Below are 16,872 nucleotides of genomic sequence, written 5' to 3' on the forward strand. Positions count from 1 at the left end.
CAATGTTAATGTGGATGTGTGATACCGTCCGAACTTGTATCAGTGAATCATTATCACCTGAAAATAACCAGAGGATTTGCTTTTTACATGTACTCTGCTTCAACTTCTTCCTAAAGTTTCCACCTAGTCTACTTTTCTGGGCACCTGCTGTGTAAAAGCTATTACACGCCAGAGGCCAGATCTTTATCGTCGCGTGTGCTGCGGAACGAAAATAATTTGCTTATCGCCACTCATTCACTGCTCATGCTCCTCGTGTAGAAGAGCACAGCTTTTCCAACAGCTATTTGGACTTTAAATACAGTCGCGCTCCTAAAATCAATCTGCTCCGTGACCTCTCCATAATCTTTCTGTCCTACTTTCTCTGTGTGTTTTCTCTCCCTCTCCTTTATGTACCAACACATTCTTCATCCTCGCTGTTCCCGACCTCGCTATAACTCCACACCTGGAGCCTCTCACTCCCCATTCTCCTTAAATCTTATTTAATAGCGCCTTCCTCTTGTCTCCCCGCGCCTACAAGTGTTTGTCTCCATAATCCAGCCCTCGGCAGATAAATTAGCATCTGTCAGGGCTTCGCTCCGCGCTGAGAGCTTTGGCAGGAGCCGCTCGCTTCTCTTGCTCAGTGGCACACTTCAGTTCTCTGGCACTTTGACTCATCCTGTTATTTAGCCCGACTCGCAGGTAATGAAGCAGCGGACGAGCGACACAGCGTGCGAGGGAGGCAAGACACACTGTACCACTGCCGGAGCCGGAACGGACGCGTCGGTGAGTGATGCTGGGAGGCTGAGCAGCAAACTGGAGACATGCAGCTGTTTACAGTGGGGATGAACAGCTGGGCCGAGGGAAGGTTCGGGAGCACGGTGCAAAAGGTGTTTATCTGGAGGGCTCTCTGCCAACGTGCATGTGCTCTGCAGAGCCAAAACTGAAAATGAGCACCGCCGTGCCAAAGCACAGTTGTTGTGGAAAAACGCTGCAGGAAAACGGCTTCAAACTGGAACAATAAGCGTTCACAGAATCGCAAGAAATGTTTGTGGCTGGTAAAAAAAAGGTGCCTTGTAGTTAATTGGTGTTGAAAGTGAACATAGATTTCTCGTGTCAACATTGTGCAGACTCAGTATAATAAATGAAACATCAGAAAACGTGTAAAACAGTAATTTATCCCCCCAAAATGTAATCTTGAATAATTTATCACAAAATCATACCAGCATCTGTTTTCTGTGGCTTTTATGATGCGCCCGGGGGGAAATAAAAGGGAAGGATGACAGGCTGCAATTGACAGGTCTGTAACAGACTTCTAGCGTTTGTGCTGCTTTAAAACACCAACTCAAAGACCAGATGAACTACATACTGTCTTAAATTGCCTAATGTGACTTAAAGCATGGTAAACAGCAGAGGGAATGCCAGACAGAGGCGGACGGATGGAGGAAGTCACGCAGCAGAAACGAGGCCAAACGACACAGGCTCTAATAGCTTTGTGTTCAAGTGGAGTAAGACATGAATGACCCCTGTTCCCGCTTGACACCGTGTTGTGTAATCTGCAGCAGACTGCACCCCCCCCCCCCCACACACACACACTATAAAAACTAAATTAAAAGAGTGGTGTACATATAGTAAAGCCCACACTCGGATCTGCCTCCCTCCCTGCTTAATCTGACAGCCGCGTCGGCTCCAATAAGCCTCTGTTTGCAGCCGACGCTCTGCGGTCTCTGCCTAATTCCATTATCTCTCCGCTACCTGAGACTCGGCTGCGTTTGTTTCTGCTGATGCTGAGGCGAAAGACGCGAGATGTTCCGTTGCTGCGGGGGCGACATTCACGGCCAAGCGTGCGCCGCGGCGGCATCGCTGTGGACCGCGCCGCAGAAAGCGCATGTGACGCAGGGTTTTATATATAACACGTATGTTACACGAGAGACGATCGTCCAGTCACACAATACTCATTGTATTCAAATATGCAAAACTAGCTCACTAAATGAAACACATAGTGCTTTGCACCAACATTAGATACGCACCCCCCCCCACCACCACCTAGCACCACCTAGCATAGAACACAATACCTCCCACAGGATAAATAATCAATTATTCAACAATTCCCTTGTGCTGAGGGTGATGTTCTTTTGAAATACTGATGATTGCATGAAACGTGTGCATACTTCTAACAACAGCACTCTGTGTCTGGCACATTTATTCAAACTGTGAGTACTTGTGCGTTCTTAGCTTTTTAGCTTTTGTAGCTTTTTAAATTTTGTGGATTACAACAGCCAATGTACAAACATAAACATAGACAAATATGTCCTTTTAATTCCTCAAGGTGACCGTTAACAGGACAATGGATGGTTGGACAGTTTGGGCTTCTCTGTAGTGAAATGACGCGTTACCAACCGCTCCACGTGAACATCAGCATGAAAATTTCTGTAAAATAAAATAATACAGTACAATCACCTTCTTTCACCGGCTTTGGTTCTGATGTTGGATCGAACACAAACACCGCGCTTAGTTTAAGTATCACAGAGAAACAGTCGATACATTGGCACAGAGGCTACTTTTCCCTTTGACACCACACTTCAGTCCAACAAATGCTATTATGTGACTGCTTAGACGCACGGTGCAGTTCAAGCTCAACGGATTCCGTGTGCCTGTTGAAAGCCGGCACATTGATTGGACTGGTAATGATGGTTTGCTATTGACTGGAGGCAGAAGAGTGAAGGTAGCGGCGCACTTTCTATCCGCCTCACTCCTGGCACGGCAACACACAAAAAAAGAAAACACACAACCGAGGATTTGACTAGAAAACACTGTAGGAATCATGAAGAAACGTGGCCGTAACATTCAAAGGGCCTCCGTGTAGAACGAGCATTCACAAGGTTGTTCGGAGAGAGAGGATGGTAATGAGAGGTACTTACCAGATTAAAGCAGTGGGAATGTGGACCGGGGGGGTGGGGGGGGGGGGTTATAGATGAACAGATGCAGAATGGACCTGGGCAGAGCCGTGAATAATACACCAACTTCTCTACACTTAAAATCTAAATGCAAAATAGCGTTAGCATGGATTTTATTTGAACAAAGCTGGGCTGAGAGGCTTGAGGCAATTTCCTCCATCGACTTGCTAAACTGTTTGAGTTCGGCTGCTTCTAAAACTTGTGGGTGTAGTCAGCTGTGTGAGTGTGTGTGGCGGAAAAGGGGGTGGGGGGTGTATGTGTACAGTATGTGATAGCCAACGTATGTATTTTAAGTGTAAACCATCTACAGTATGAGCTGCACGTCTGTGTCTGCGCTCAGATCTGTGCACGTTTACTTCTCCCCTGACCGATCGCCTCGAGCGGATCCATTAAGGAAACGGGAGAGATCCGTCAAAACGGATTAATCCAACTTCATCTCCCAAAGGCAGATAGAGAAATTTAAATCTAGACCACGTGTGTCGAGAGAGAAACTGTTGACACACACACACACACACACACACACACACACACACACACACACACACACACACACACACACACACACACACACACACACACACACACACACACACACACAGTCTCTGGGAGAAATGTTTCGCTTTTCCCATTCAAATGCCACGTGTAGCCGTCAGCGGACGAGTCCACTGACGGCTACACGACGGAAACAAAGCACGAGCGATCGGGGGAAGAAGAAGAAGTCTTTTTAGAAATTGCCTTTTCTGTTCTGCTTGCGCACGTCTTTTATTTACTGAGAAACAGATGGGTCCTATCATCCGAGCTGACAAGTAACGCCATTTAAACTTTTCCAGGGAGAGGGAGCGCCCAAGGCTTGCCGGTGCAGCGCACACGCTAGCAGATCAGCTGCTAAACACATACTTAAGCAGACGAGAGCAGTCAGATGGCAGCGTGTTTGTCTAGCTTTGAATCCTTGTTATCATCCAATACGTGACTCCGACAAGGGACAAAACGCTTAATGGACGCAAACACTTTTAATGCGAACGTGTGCTACAACGTGCACCCATCCATTAGACAGGCTGCTTGTAACTGGGCTGCAGCCACTGCAGCTCACACCTTCAGCTGATTTAGAGAGAATGGTCTCCACACACACACACAGGCACCTGGATGAGCCTGAGTTCATGAGTTTAACCTGGGGTTTAACCTGGTCAGACCTGCAGCACTCATCAGCAGTTTCAACACATTCTGCACCGACAGATGTGAGACGTAACAGCTCATATCGGCGCCGCTGGTGCGATTAGTGCTGCCTGCGATGACTGTGAAGTGCGTTCGCAAGTGTGAGTTGAGTGCATACGGTGAAAGGGAGCGCGGGATGGGACGTAAGGCGACATGTAAAGCGTCTGACTGTAATTTTAGCCGACGAGTGCGTAAAAGACTGTCTTTATGCAGTCGTGTTTGGAGCACACGTGCTTCTTAATTTAGCTTTGCAGCCGAGTGGATCCCCTGCTTTGAAATGGGAGCATCTCAGCTGCCCTTAACTCAGCTTTCCACTTTAGGCAATCACTCCCTGCCCCCCCCCACACACACACTAGAATATATGTCTAGGAAATGTTAGATTGTCCTGTATAGTGGTAAAAGACTCAGCAGAGCTAATATTTAGCCCTCAAGCTTGTTTCCACTGTTGTCAAACTGTTTTTTCTGATACTCGTGAGTAGAAGCTGTTTGTGGCCTTCTTGCAGCAATAGAAAGTCTAAATGTCACCGAGAGGACAATATAAGGATGTTTGAAGCTGATGTATTATTAAAATACTGAACTAAATGAATTACAAAAAAGTTGCGTCTGACTTGATATGACATGTAAATTGCGTTTAGCTTTCGAACAGAGTGTCAAACTTCGGAAACAAAGGTTTCATGCTGACAAACGGGGGAAGAAGCCTCTGCAGAGCTGAACAGAGTCGACCCATACTAAAGGGATCTCTCAGCCTTTGTTTATCCCCGTCTGTCTATCTCCACTGCATCTCTGTCTCCCTGTGAGACATGTCACTGCCTCCTTGCAGCATTTCCTGAAATAGCACCAGTGCCCTCGAAAGCATTGCAATGCTACATAAGCATCATATTCAGCCAAGCATGAGATACAGTACATACAGTATTTTGTGTGAGAGCCATTGTGCTGCTAAACTAAAACCTGCTGGGAGCATTATTTACTTTATTCAAGCTCTCCCTGCACCAACACATCAGTTCTGTTTTCCAGCTACTTCTATAGTTTTTGGTTTCAGCATTTTGTCATAATTATTTATGTTATTCTGCCATCAATGTTTATTTCAGTGTGTTCCACCCCTGATGACTACGAGACCCCTTTTATGCATATTTAGTTCTTTTTTTTTTATCCCAAACGTTGGTGCAGTTCTTCCTCATCAAACACAAAGCAGCTGTAACAAGGCAACGCAATTTCCCTCTAGGATTAATAAACTCTGTTTGAATCTTAAATCTCCCTGATTGCAAGGAGGCAGATAGAAGACTCGGCGAGAGGCAGAGGGTGTGTCATCCAATAAAGGCTCCCAGCTGGACCCAAAGCGAGGCGGCGGCTCAGGCAATAACCATTTGGCCACCGGTGCACCAGTCACGTTCTCGCCTCATAGCGGTCGGCCATAAATGCCCCGTCCAGCGGTTTGTCACGCGTATCACCTTGTGACAGCTACGACACTGTGCATTAATAACAGTACTCTGCATTTCTGCTGGAGTCGACGTGGGCCGTATTTTACTCCAGCTATTAGTGACCCATCTGATCTCAACCTGCCGCCAGTGGAACAGATACTGTGGACAGACAGATGTACTTTACTGATGCACAGAGGGAAAGCAAGGTATAGAATTTATACATTTATACATAAAGTAAAAACTACTGTATATATGAGGTTTAAAACCAAGGAACGAAGGAGATGAGATATTATACAGTATACTGCTTAAATTTGACAACTGCAACTGTTACACACACTTCTAGTGTCCTGCTAAAACAACAGCTTCACTTTCATGCCCTCAACGTTAGCACAGTAAAGCATTTCGCTTTAGTCACTGATTACACCGGCTTACTGTCAGGAACTTTAAAAGCCTTAAAGCCTCAGCAGCAGTTACTGCTGAAGGAACATGTTTATGCAACATGAAAAGTTTTGTATTTATTCCCAATGTGTATGTAAAAGACAGTGGGGCAGCTCCTAAAGTAAGATGGATCTTACTTCTGGAACTCAATACTCTAATTAAAACACTTGGATAGAAATAAATATGCTGCAAAGAAAGAATACACAACCACAAAAAGAAATGTCCAACAGATGAATCATAGAAATGTGTATTGGTCATGCACAGATTGATTTGAAAGGTTTTATCTTTAGAGGGTTTTATGTTTTTCAGAAAGGCAACTCAAGGGTTTGAACTGAACTGACTCACTCTTTGAGTTGAAAACCTGAAACCAACTTATTATTTGGAATAAAGAAAATCACTTTCTCACATGTTTCCTTTCATCGCATTTCATCCAAACACTTTGTCTCAGACTAATGAGCACAAATGTACTTTCGCTGCACGGAACAAGTCCAACCGCTTTCAACACCAGCATGTGAGAAGAAAAACAGACGTGGAACAGGCAACTGTGAACTGAGGAAACACTGAAACTGCTACAACGACCCAGCAATTATTCAGTCTCACCCCAGGTACCCGATATATTTATCACTGATGCAAAGGAACGGGCGAGTGAGAAGCAGGAGGGAGGTGGGAATACGAGGGGGCTCACGGAAGGAAATCTCAAGTGGACCGGTGTGACTTCACGGCCTTATCTGAGTGCGCCAGCAAGGGAGCTGCACAAAATCAGCACAAACCTGAGAAAATCGAAACTCCACCCTAAACTGTCAAGCCACAGAGGTCACGGCTCCATAAACATCATTAGTGTAGACCCATGGAAAGGAAGCGTGACCGTGCTCGGCTGTGACACTATCAGGACCCGGGAAAACAACCAGCTTATGGGCGAGTAAATGATGAGCTAGCGACCTGTGGACGGAGCCTGACGCCAGGCGGGTAATTGAGACGGCATATTGCTGCACAGTAACCTTCCCAGAGACGTAACCATAATAAAATGTGCTGTGGAGAAAATTCTCATTCACGGCCGGTTAATAGCACTTAGGTCAGAACAATGGCACTCTCTACTTGGAAATTGGATAGGCTTCCTCATTAATATGTATTGGTGTTAGCTGTGGGCTAAGGATGTAATAACACAGTGAACAGCCTGGAGCTGACGCAGACGGGAAAGAAAGTGGGAGTTACCAATATGAACACTACAGATGTGTCCAACTGATGGACCCTAAACTATAGCTGGGTACTGGAATAAATTGCTTTCTACTAATGGTGAAATCCATAATAGAATATTCTAACAAATGGACAGAGTTATTACATTGAATTTTAGATCAGTGGGACCATTTGGGCGACAGCATCCAGCAGAAGAGGGGCCTTGCTAGTTCAGGCAGACGGTTCCCTTTATGATCGGAGCTGCTCTACCACAAGTCACATTCACTCAGGTGTTAAAAATCCAAAATGTGATATGTGGAAAAAATCAAGAAGAACCAGAATAAATAAATATATCCTAACTGGAAATGGCAAAATATTCCAGGAATTCACTGAAGCTTCATCTTATATTTGTGGCACCGTCTTGATGGTGATACCCAGCAAGTATCACACAATCAGCAACCCACACGCATACACAAACACGCACCATCCATTGGAAGTCCCCGGGCTACGAGTGCACTGATAAAGTGACTCCACTGCTGCACCTCGCCCCGGCGACATGCAGAAGATTGTCATGCCAGATTTGTTCGACATGAAGCGATGGGGAGGAAACATCACTGCAGGGAATGTGTGTTAGAGATGAACATCCAGAGTGGGGGAAAAAAAAACACATGAAAGGGGACCAGGAAGCAGAGGTGTGTGATGGGCTCGCCCAGTACCAGTTACTGCACACTGATGTGTTGAATCACCCGCTTCACAACAAGCCAGGAAACTTTGGAGGCTGCTGTTGCTTTCTAGTCCAAACTTCTAAGTGAGGTCCTTCTAGGACACAGGCAGAGATGTCCTTTAGGACATATGAGAAACGTATACGCAAACATCACAGGAGCGAGTCATTTTTGGTCCGCTCCAAAAATGACTGACAGTTTGCCAAAGCGTTCATCCATTAAACCTACTGGAAGACGGGACTGTAACATTGGATATTATCTGCCGTTGGTGAACAAACAGCACAGTGAAGCATGCTCAGGGTAAAGGCCCTGTCACCGGTCCTTGTTAATGTAGAAAAGTGCAGATATGAACAAGCTCCAATGGGAGAGACTTTGATCAGGCCAGCGTCAGATTTATTTTAATCTGGGGAAAGAACATGCTGGTTATGTACTTTGTACGTCTCCTGCACACACACTATTCTACTGTACTTTCTTCTTCCGCCGCTGTCTCATTTTCACCATCCACCCTCTCCATCTCTGGCTCACAGCTCTTGATGAGTTTATGAGTCACCGAGGAGAGACAGGATTTGAGCGAAACCCCGTCTCTCTGAACCTCGACGGGAGCTGCTAATCCACAAAAGCGAGAGGTGGCGGCGAAATTCAAGTAATACCCAGACAATTGCTATCAGGACGGCTTCCACTGAGGTAACAAAGCTGTACACAACAAAGTTGGTTGTTATTTTGTACAAACACAGAGCTAATGTCAGTGTAAAAATAACTATACTGATGAAATCCGATGGATTGGATTTCCATAAAAATGCAAACTGTTGAGTTTGTCCCCATTCAGCACAGTTGATGATCAGCTATTGATGGAAGCTTCTGCTACAGACAGCGCAGGGTGTAGAAGGTAAACAGTGACACTGTATGAATGAGCTATATATGAAAGACTTATATGTGATACTAAAATCCATTCAGCATCATTTTGAAAATGTGCACCTTGTTGATATGAAGCGAGTCCATTTAAAAGTCATGTCTGAGAGTTAGGCAGCGTTAAACATCGAACGTTCCACAGCGAAGGGCAGGTGCAAATTCTCCACCTTTATTAATATATGGGGAATAATCTGGCTGCATAAATAGCTCTTACAATATCAAGGTCTCTGTGTGCAATTAATTTGGACAGCGTTGCTCTCCAACCAGAGATCCGGTGTTTCTTGGCAGCTGGTTTTAGTGCGTAGCCGGGCTCCTGTCTGTGTGGGTTTCCTCTGGGTACTCCAGCTTCCTCCCACAGCCCAAGACACACCGTCAGGTTAACTGGTGACTCTACAGCAAATTGCCCATCAGTGCGAATGTGGGCATCTACAGCGCGGCTGTTTGTCTCTAAGTGATGGACTGAAGGAATGTCCAGGCTGCGGCCCGGCCCGGCCCGATCCCAGCTGGGATGAGATCCAGTTCCTCTCTGACCCCGTATGGAAACAGGGCTCAGGGTGATGGATGAATGGATGTCTAGTGGCCACATGTGAAATTTTTGAAACAGTGTATCATTAGTCTGCCAGAGTCTCCTGTTGTGGGAACATTAATCTATTAACAAAGGCACATTGTGGATATTCCACCTTTAATTAGGGGACAAAACGCGAGCAAGGTTAAACCAAAGGGTTGAAACTGGGCACTCATTACGGTTACGATGAGTGTCCAGGAGAGAAGTGTGTGTGTGTGTGTGTGTGTGTGTGTGTCTGCAGGTGGCGAGTGGAGGCTTAATGAAAGGGCCAGTTGTTTTGCGAGTCTGATTTGCAGAGAGCAGATGGATCGGTCTCTCAGTCCCTCTGGTCTCAATCTTGTCCCACATTGCTGCTGTCGCCCCATTTAACAGCCAATTTCCTGCCAGCTCATCACAAACACACACACACACACACACACACACACACACACACACACACACACACACACACACACACACACACACACACACACACACACACACAGAAAGAGAGAATGCAACAAAACCAGTGTGGGGTAGTCGACCACAGAGACACGCATAAAGGGAGGAGAGAGCTGCAAACGGAGGGTTATGAACACAAACAAATGCACGCAGACGTCGGCGTGTAGCGATCAGGCGTCTGTTGTGCAACTATTTAAGTACATAAAGGATCAACACACACACACACACGTTTTGAGACACACACACACACACGGGGGATTGGACACTACACAGTTTTAATGAGCTTGCTCCAGATGTCTTCGCAGGCTGCAGCGCACGAGCACTTGATTAATCAACGGCGTTTTACTAAGAAACACTGACACGTACGCACTAATTGTAATTTATCGCACAAACACAATAATCCCGCACGACCCGCTCCGTTCCACGGCGGGTTTCCAGCACGCTTCTCCGCGTTGAGCCACGGTACGTGGGCCGATTGGACCCGTGAGCAGTTCACACAGCGCACGCCGACCCGGGGTCTGGTCTTTCGAAGCCGCGGCGGTGAGAAGTGGGCGGCCCCGGCGAGATGACCTGCGACTTTTAATCTTCACACCTGGAGCGCGAGGCGTTCGCCGCTCCGCTTTTCTCACCGCCGCCGCCGGCGGGCGGTCGTCGCTCCGGGCCGTGTGCGATATTGCTGTCTGACCGCGTGTTAATGACATGTCACCGGTGAGATACAGCTGTCTCCCAGGCTCCACAATCCACAGTAGCAGAGTCAGATTTAAAAGAATGAAAAAAGTGTTTCACATCAGGTTTTAGAAGAATCACCGCAGACGCCACCATCTGCTTGGACGCGGATGGCGGCAGCGCAGGTACAGCACCCAACGTCACAGCGTCGCCCCATCCGAACACCAGCATCGCTAACAATCTGTTGTGAAAGTCATTATTTGAGTTCTGGCTGTGCTTCCTCGTTCTAAAGGCGCCTGCTTTGTTCGGGCCTCTGCGTTAATAATGCGTGAACATCCCATAGACTCAACAGACAGAACGCATTTCATACACGTGGGCTATATTCAGATAGATTCTATTATACAGCATTGCACAGCACACAGCTCTGCTACTGTATATAAGGTCGCATCCCAAAATAGAGTGAGGCTGTCGTCAGTGCAGGATATGAGCCTGAGCCACAAACACATTGAGCCGCGCACCCTGCTGTGGACCAAACCAGTAGCTGGTTTCTCCAGTTTAAATCTCACCACACCAGTCTAGTGTAACACACGTCACCTTTCAACATCTAATGGTCCTACTGGTGCTGCTGGAGCATTTCCCTTTCTGACGCCTTTGCTCGTTCGTTTCATGCACATTTCCCAGCAGGACTGGAACCCACAACTGTTTACATGCGATTACGCACAAATGCATTCTCACACACGTCCACGGCACATGCCATTACCTTCTGTGCGGATGGTGAACGGGGAGTCCCCCAGTCTCTTGGCTGAGAATTGCCCCCCCAGGGAGGTCATTAGAAAGCAGAGGCTGAAGAAGCCTATTCCCACCACGAATATCCTGCAACACAGGGACAGGGGAGAGGAAATGGATTAAAGGGCAGTTGAGACGGATGGAAGCGTTTATGGGAAAGGACGGGTGAATGGATGTTTTATGCGAGAAGTTCCAAAATATGAACAGACGATTAGGTATAGGAGCGAGAGAGAGAGGATGGAAGTGGGATATTTGGAGACAGGTTTAGGTGCGAAATGAGAGCGAGAGCATGAAGAAAAAAACAAAAGGAGGAAAGTAGAGAAATTATAATGAAAGGCAGGTGTTACAGGACGGAACAGTTGGCAACAGATGAAAGGGAGAGAGGCAAACACAGATGCATAGATGGAAGGATGGGGTAAAACGTGGATGTGAGAGGTAGAAGTAGAGACACGAAGGAACAGCCAAGTCACGGCAGGCGGCTCTTTAAGGAGCATAAATAGAGCAGCCATCGCACGTGGAAAAGCAGGAGCCAGAAGCCAGGGGGCACTTAAAACATTTCAGATTTGTGCCGTTTTCGCTCAGCGCACATGTCGAAGTGCCAAAATAAGAGTGAGCAGCTCGTCCCCGAAGTGTGAGCAAAATAGACGCGATTATTTATGTCATACGAGAGCGAGACGAGAAAAAAGGCGAGGAGACGACCGAGCGGCGCCGAAAACATGGAGGCGTCGGAGGTGAATGTGAAATGGGCAGAAACAGCGAGTTACGTACGGCGTGTGGAGTGTAAACACCCAGACTGGTCCCATTCACCCTCACCAGTAACCACAGCAAACTAGGTCATGAACAGTGGAGTTGGAGAGTCAGTCACCATGAGGCTGGGTGTAGACGGTGTGTGTGTGTGTGTGTGTGTGTGTGTGTCCATGAGGGATTCTGATTTGAAAATAAATAAATAAATAAAATGAAGAAAGCGTTGAATCAGGTTTTTTTGTATGTGTGCGGATGCTGCCGTTTTTGATGGATCAAGGGTCAAAGGTCACTCTTTGGGGAACCACCGGTGTTCGCGCAGCCTCCGTGACTGACAAATTGAGTCCCGCTTTAAAATAAAAATGCTCGTCCGCCGCCGGCCCCCGCGAATGGAGAGAGAGAGAGAGAGAGAGAGAGAGAGAGGGAGGGGAACCTGGCTAAGAAGTGCAGCGCGACGGCAGATTTATGTGACAACGAACCGCTAGCAGCAGTTTTACCGCGTGTTTTAGCAAGCGAAGCCATTTTAGCAAACATCGTCAATCATGTAAATTTGTTTGGGTGAACGAATCGCATGTTTAAAAAATGTGTCACAACAAATCACAAATCAGCTCCGGCACGCGAGGAACACGTCTGAAGCAGCGGCGCCGTTTAATAAAACAGCAGGAGTAAAAAAAAACTCAATTATCACAATCCGCTTGATGAATCAGCGCCAACTTTGCGCAGATAAACTTTACACTTTAACCGGCTGCACCTGGAGCCGCGCGGGCTGCATCGCGGCACAACAATTGAATGAATAATTCATAACAATTGCTTTCAATTTACAGGCGGGGCGGGAGCGGTCCGCTTGAGCGCGCGCGCCGGCGTGGAATGTGACAGCGCTGCTCGGGGGGGGGGGGGGGGGGGGGGGGGGGGGCTCCAGTCACGCAAAGTTCGCGAGGAAAGCCCTTAATATTGATGAGGCGCTAAGAAACGGGGAGAAGAATGGCCACTTACAGACGCATTTGCTGAAGTGACCCAAAGGGATCACGATGATGTTAAATAATCTGTTAAGTATAGAGCGCTGTGGTTTGGCGAGCTCCCAGCTGACTTTAGATTCCAGGGCAGAGCCAATGTGTCTTGTCTTTAGTCATCACACACTCAGACGGCTTCAAGGATGTACAGCGTCTGCTTTTCTACACTGCGAGAACTTATTGACACTGAATCCTCATCGTCGCCATCAACACCATGAGCGCCTCTGTCTACTGCGTTTGATTACACAAACAGGATTACATGGACGCCATCGTTCCTCAAGGTAAAGCGGGGTCTCGGGACGGTTTATCTTCATTCATGGAAGGAGATTATGGCTGCAATACCTGCAGCTGATGCCTCGTGTGTGTGTGTGTGTGTGTGTGTGTGTGTGTGTGTGTGTGTGTGTGTGTGTATTTATTGCCTTGCACAACAAATATAAGGAAAACTCTAATCACCAGGCTGGCACATGCTCAGTCACCGGGCTTTTCTCATTCTCATCCCCTTCTCTCCCAGGATACTGCAATATTATGAAATAATAAAGTATTGCCTCCATCTGTTCGGCGCGTACTGCAGAAATGAATTAGAATCAGCCCGTCACAAAACAGAGGATCACGAAGCAGCTCAAGATCAGGGGATTAGTCGTCATAAATAAGAAGTCACATGACTCAGTGGTACATATAGTACGCGCGCATGAATAACACTCGCTGTAAAGCAAAGCAACCTGAAAAAGCTGAATCACTGACCTGATTTAGATCAATTATTTATGCAGTTCTGTTACGTTGGGCCAATGTTTCATCTCCAGCTGCAATTTTACAGTAAGGAACGCTGTGGAGGCCTGGTGACAGGTGTGACAGACAGCGGGGGGAGGACGCGAAGGAGGCAAAGACGGGCAACAGCCAAGCATAAAAACGCCTAATCCACTCTATCGGCTCCTCTCTCTGTGACCTGAGGATTAATATTCCTCCGAGTGTTTACGCGCCCGTTGAGGACAAGCAGGAAGCAGCGATGCTCAAGCAACGTGAAGGATGCGAGGGGAAGCGCGTGAATATTCAGCTCACGCCGGTGCACAGAGACGGTGCGCTGTTTTCCTAGGGCGATCATTTCCTCTCTTATCTTTCAGCGAGCTTTGCTAAGTGGCGTTAGGTGGATGATATGAAAGGATTAGGCCTGGGCCCTGCCTGACGAGCCTTTAATTAACGGGCTTAGAGTAAATGCTTTGCTCCCTATAATTGGATCAGAAGAGAGATCTGCTATCAGCTAATTGGCTTCCTCACACATATAGACTTATCAGATTTTGCCTCTAGGTACATGGTTTTGAAGGCAGCAGCCACGGTGTAGGTGTTGTGATGCTTTCCAAGAAACTTTTCCTGGCGCCGGGAGTAGCCAAAACTCTGGGATCCGTTCCCACACTTTGCTGGGACGCAGAATTATAAATATCACACTGAAGCAAATTTGGCAAGCGGCTCTTTTGGGTTCCAACCATTTTTCAGTCTTCAGACTTGTTGGGACATATTTCTTGCCGGGAAATGGACCGAGCCGCTCTCAACAAACGCCCGTCACAGCGAGCGGCTCTTTTTTTTAAAGGCACAATGTGGTTTCCCTCTGGCATGCGAGAAGACTGAGAGCCAAAACATAGAGATCTGGCTGCGTTTGTACCGCGACGAACGCACGCCTGCCCCTGACAGGCTCCCATTGTCTTATTGTCTGCGGCGTCACGGTTGTCTGACTGAGCGTTTTCCACCTACCGAGCAGCTGGGAGGCGAAGCCATTCATTAGCTGAAACAATAAAAATAAAAAAACACACACACACAAGTCTTTGCTTCACAATAGAAGCCAATCCAAACCAGGTGGTGGCAGTAGCATGTCTCTACAACCAGACTAAGTCACGGAGACTTTTAACGTTAACTCCAGAGTAAAGCGAGTACAAGTTTTATCCATATGGATTCAAATTGTACTTGTTTAATTGGGTAAAGAATAATCCGCGCGCGTGCGCACACCTCCGCTCCACTTCATGTGCACAACGCAAACACACAAGAAAATCAACCTAACAACAAAAGTGCCTTTGATTTAGTTCCGTGGCATCTGCGTGGTCAAATATAAGCTAAGCACGTTGGCGCATAGGCTGAAACGGACGACCAGCCGTGAAGCTCGAGGGGAAACGGGAAAAAACGTCGCCAGCTCCGTTGTCTCTCACCTGAATGGCTTGAACGTCACTAGGCATCGTCTGACCATTATTTTACCGTCGGTGCTGCCAGTGATCATTTTCCAAAACCAGCGACCCCTGACATCGTCGTTAACCTCCCGCCCTGCAACTTGACGTGACCAAACATCCTTAATCCCGCGTTGCTCGGCGGAAGTCTGGGGCAAAAACGGCTCCCGCACGCGTGGGTCCAGTCCTTCGGGAGGAACGCGGATAAAGTTTCATTCAGCAAATCCCCTTTGGAGAGAACGGCACCCAGCGACGCCGCGTCTCGGTCGCTGTAGGTTGGGTCGAGCGACTCGTTTCCGACGGGAGTTCGCAGCGGAAAATGGCGCTGTTGTCGAACATGCGGCGAAAAGTGTGCGGCGCATCGAAAAGCTGCGTTTTCTCCGCGGCGGGTTTGGACGGAGCCGAGAGGCGGCTCCGCGGACGCGTCAACTTCACGGCGGAGCCCGCGGGAGTGAGACGAGGGAGCCGCGTTAGCTCATAGTCGCTCACTGCTCCGGGAGGAAAGTTAGCGGAGGCGAGGCGCTGCACATCCGGTCGGTGCTGCCACAATAAGAGCCCGGTCGCCCCGCGATGGTTGTCTCGTTGTATCTCTTCTTGTTTTATTTTCCTTGACAGTCAAACTAAAATACACAGCGCAAGTGTTTTACAACCAATTATAATGTGACAAGTGCCTCATAGACCGTTGCCTGTGGAACAGATGGGATAGGTCCGTTATTTCCGGTTTTCACGCGGCTTCCTGCTGCTGCCTTGACGCTGGTCCAGCGGCACAGTGAAGTGCAGATCCGGATGGTCAGAAGCCTGAGCAGCCACACTCACCTCTGCATGGCGCCATCTACGGCTTTTAAGTTCGAGTCAAAAAGCACTCAAAATATCAATTTTCTTTGTTCCTGCCTTAACAGGAGTAAAGCATTTAGTATTTTACATAATTTTGCATTGTCTACTCAAAAACGTCCAACTTTGCAACACATCTTGGTTAGAGATCACTGGCCACCGTCAGATACACAGTGCTCAGAACATCTCACGACATTATTTAGTTTGCTATTGCATGTTTTAATATGTGCATGGGCAATTGTGATAATCCAAGTTTTACTTTACACATGGTTACACCAGATGATACAGTTATAAGCTTCTTTGTGTTTTTTTCGGTCACATTTTTTTATCTTATGCTTTGATTTGTGATAGTGTGTCTATTTAGGGGTGACTGAATCGTAGCATCAAAGGGAAGTTCAGCACCACGGACAGCGAATGAGATTAGGGTGCAACAGCGACACACAGTGGCAACTGGCGTAACTGCAGCCACCAACGACAGCAGAAGTGTAAAACATTTAAGCAGTAAACAGTAAAGTATGCAAGTCATATATGAAGAGCAATGAACACAATAGAAAATACTTATGCAAACCTAAAGGCATCACTATAAGCATATAGACAGGCGAAGCCTAGGTACAGAATTTGTCTAAATCGCTTCATTTGCTTGGTTAAATGATTTGCTGTTACTTGTGGCAGTGACACAGATTATGCAGGTCTACAGCGCATTGGAGCAGAAGCAAAGACAGACAGCGTAGATCTGCAGGGGACCTGACTGAAGATGACAGTGAAATCTCAAACGTTCGTCATGCATCGCTTGCCCTGATACATGTGGATTTGATTGGCA

General features: G+C 47.3%; 1 protein-coding gene across 2 annotated transcripts in view; it reads right to left on the reverse strand.

Moving 5' to 3' along the window:
- The window catches only part of LOC114853178 (alpha-1,6-mannosylglycoprotein 6-beta-N-acetylglucosaminyltransferase B-like), a 64,467-nt gene extending 48,730 nt beyond the window's left edge, over positions 1 to 15,737 (reverse strand). For both annotated transcript variants that reach the window (XM_055509179.1, XM_055509171.1), the window contains exons 1-2: positions 15,207 to 15,737; positions 11,238 to 11,350 (exon numbers count right to left, since the gene is read on the reverse strand). In XM_055509179.1, the coding sequence (XP_055365154.1) occupies positions 11,238 to 11,350; positions 15,207 to 15,274 (181 nt within the window). In that variant the 5' untranslated portion in view covers positions 15,275 to 15,737. The remainder of the gene's footprint in view (positions 1 to 11,237; positions 11,351 to 15,206) is intronic.
- Between the last annotated feature and the right edge of the window lie 1,135 nt (positions 15,738 to 16,872).

The sequence above is a fragment of the Betta splendens genome, chromosome 1 (assembly GCF_900634795.4).
Source record: "Betta splendens chromosome 1, fBetSpl5.4, whole genome shotgun sequence".
Lineage (NCBI taxonomy): Eukaryota > Metazoa > Chordata > Actinopteri > Anabantiformes > Osphronemidae > Betta > Betta splendens.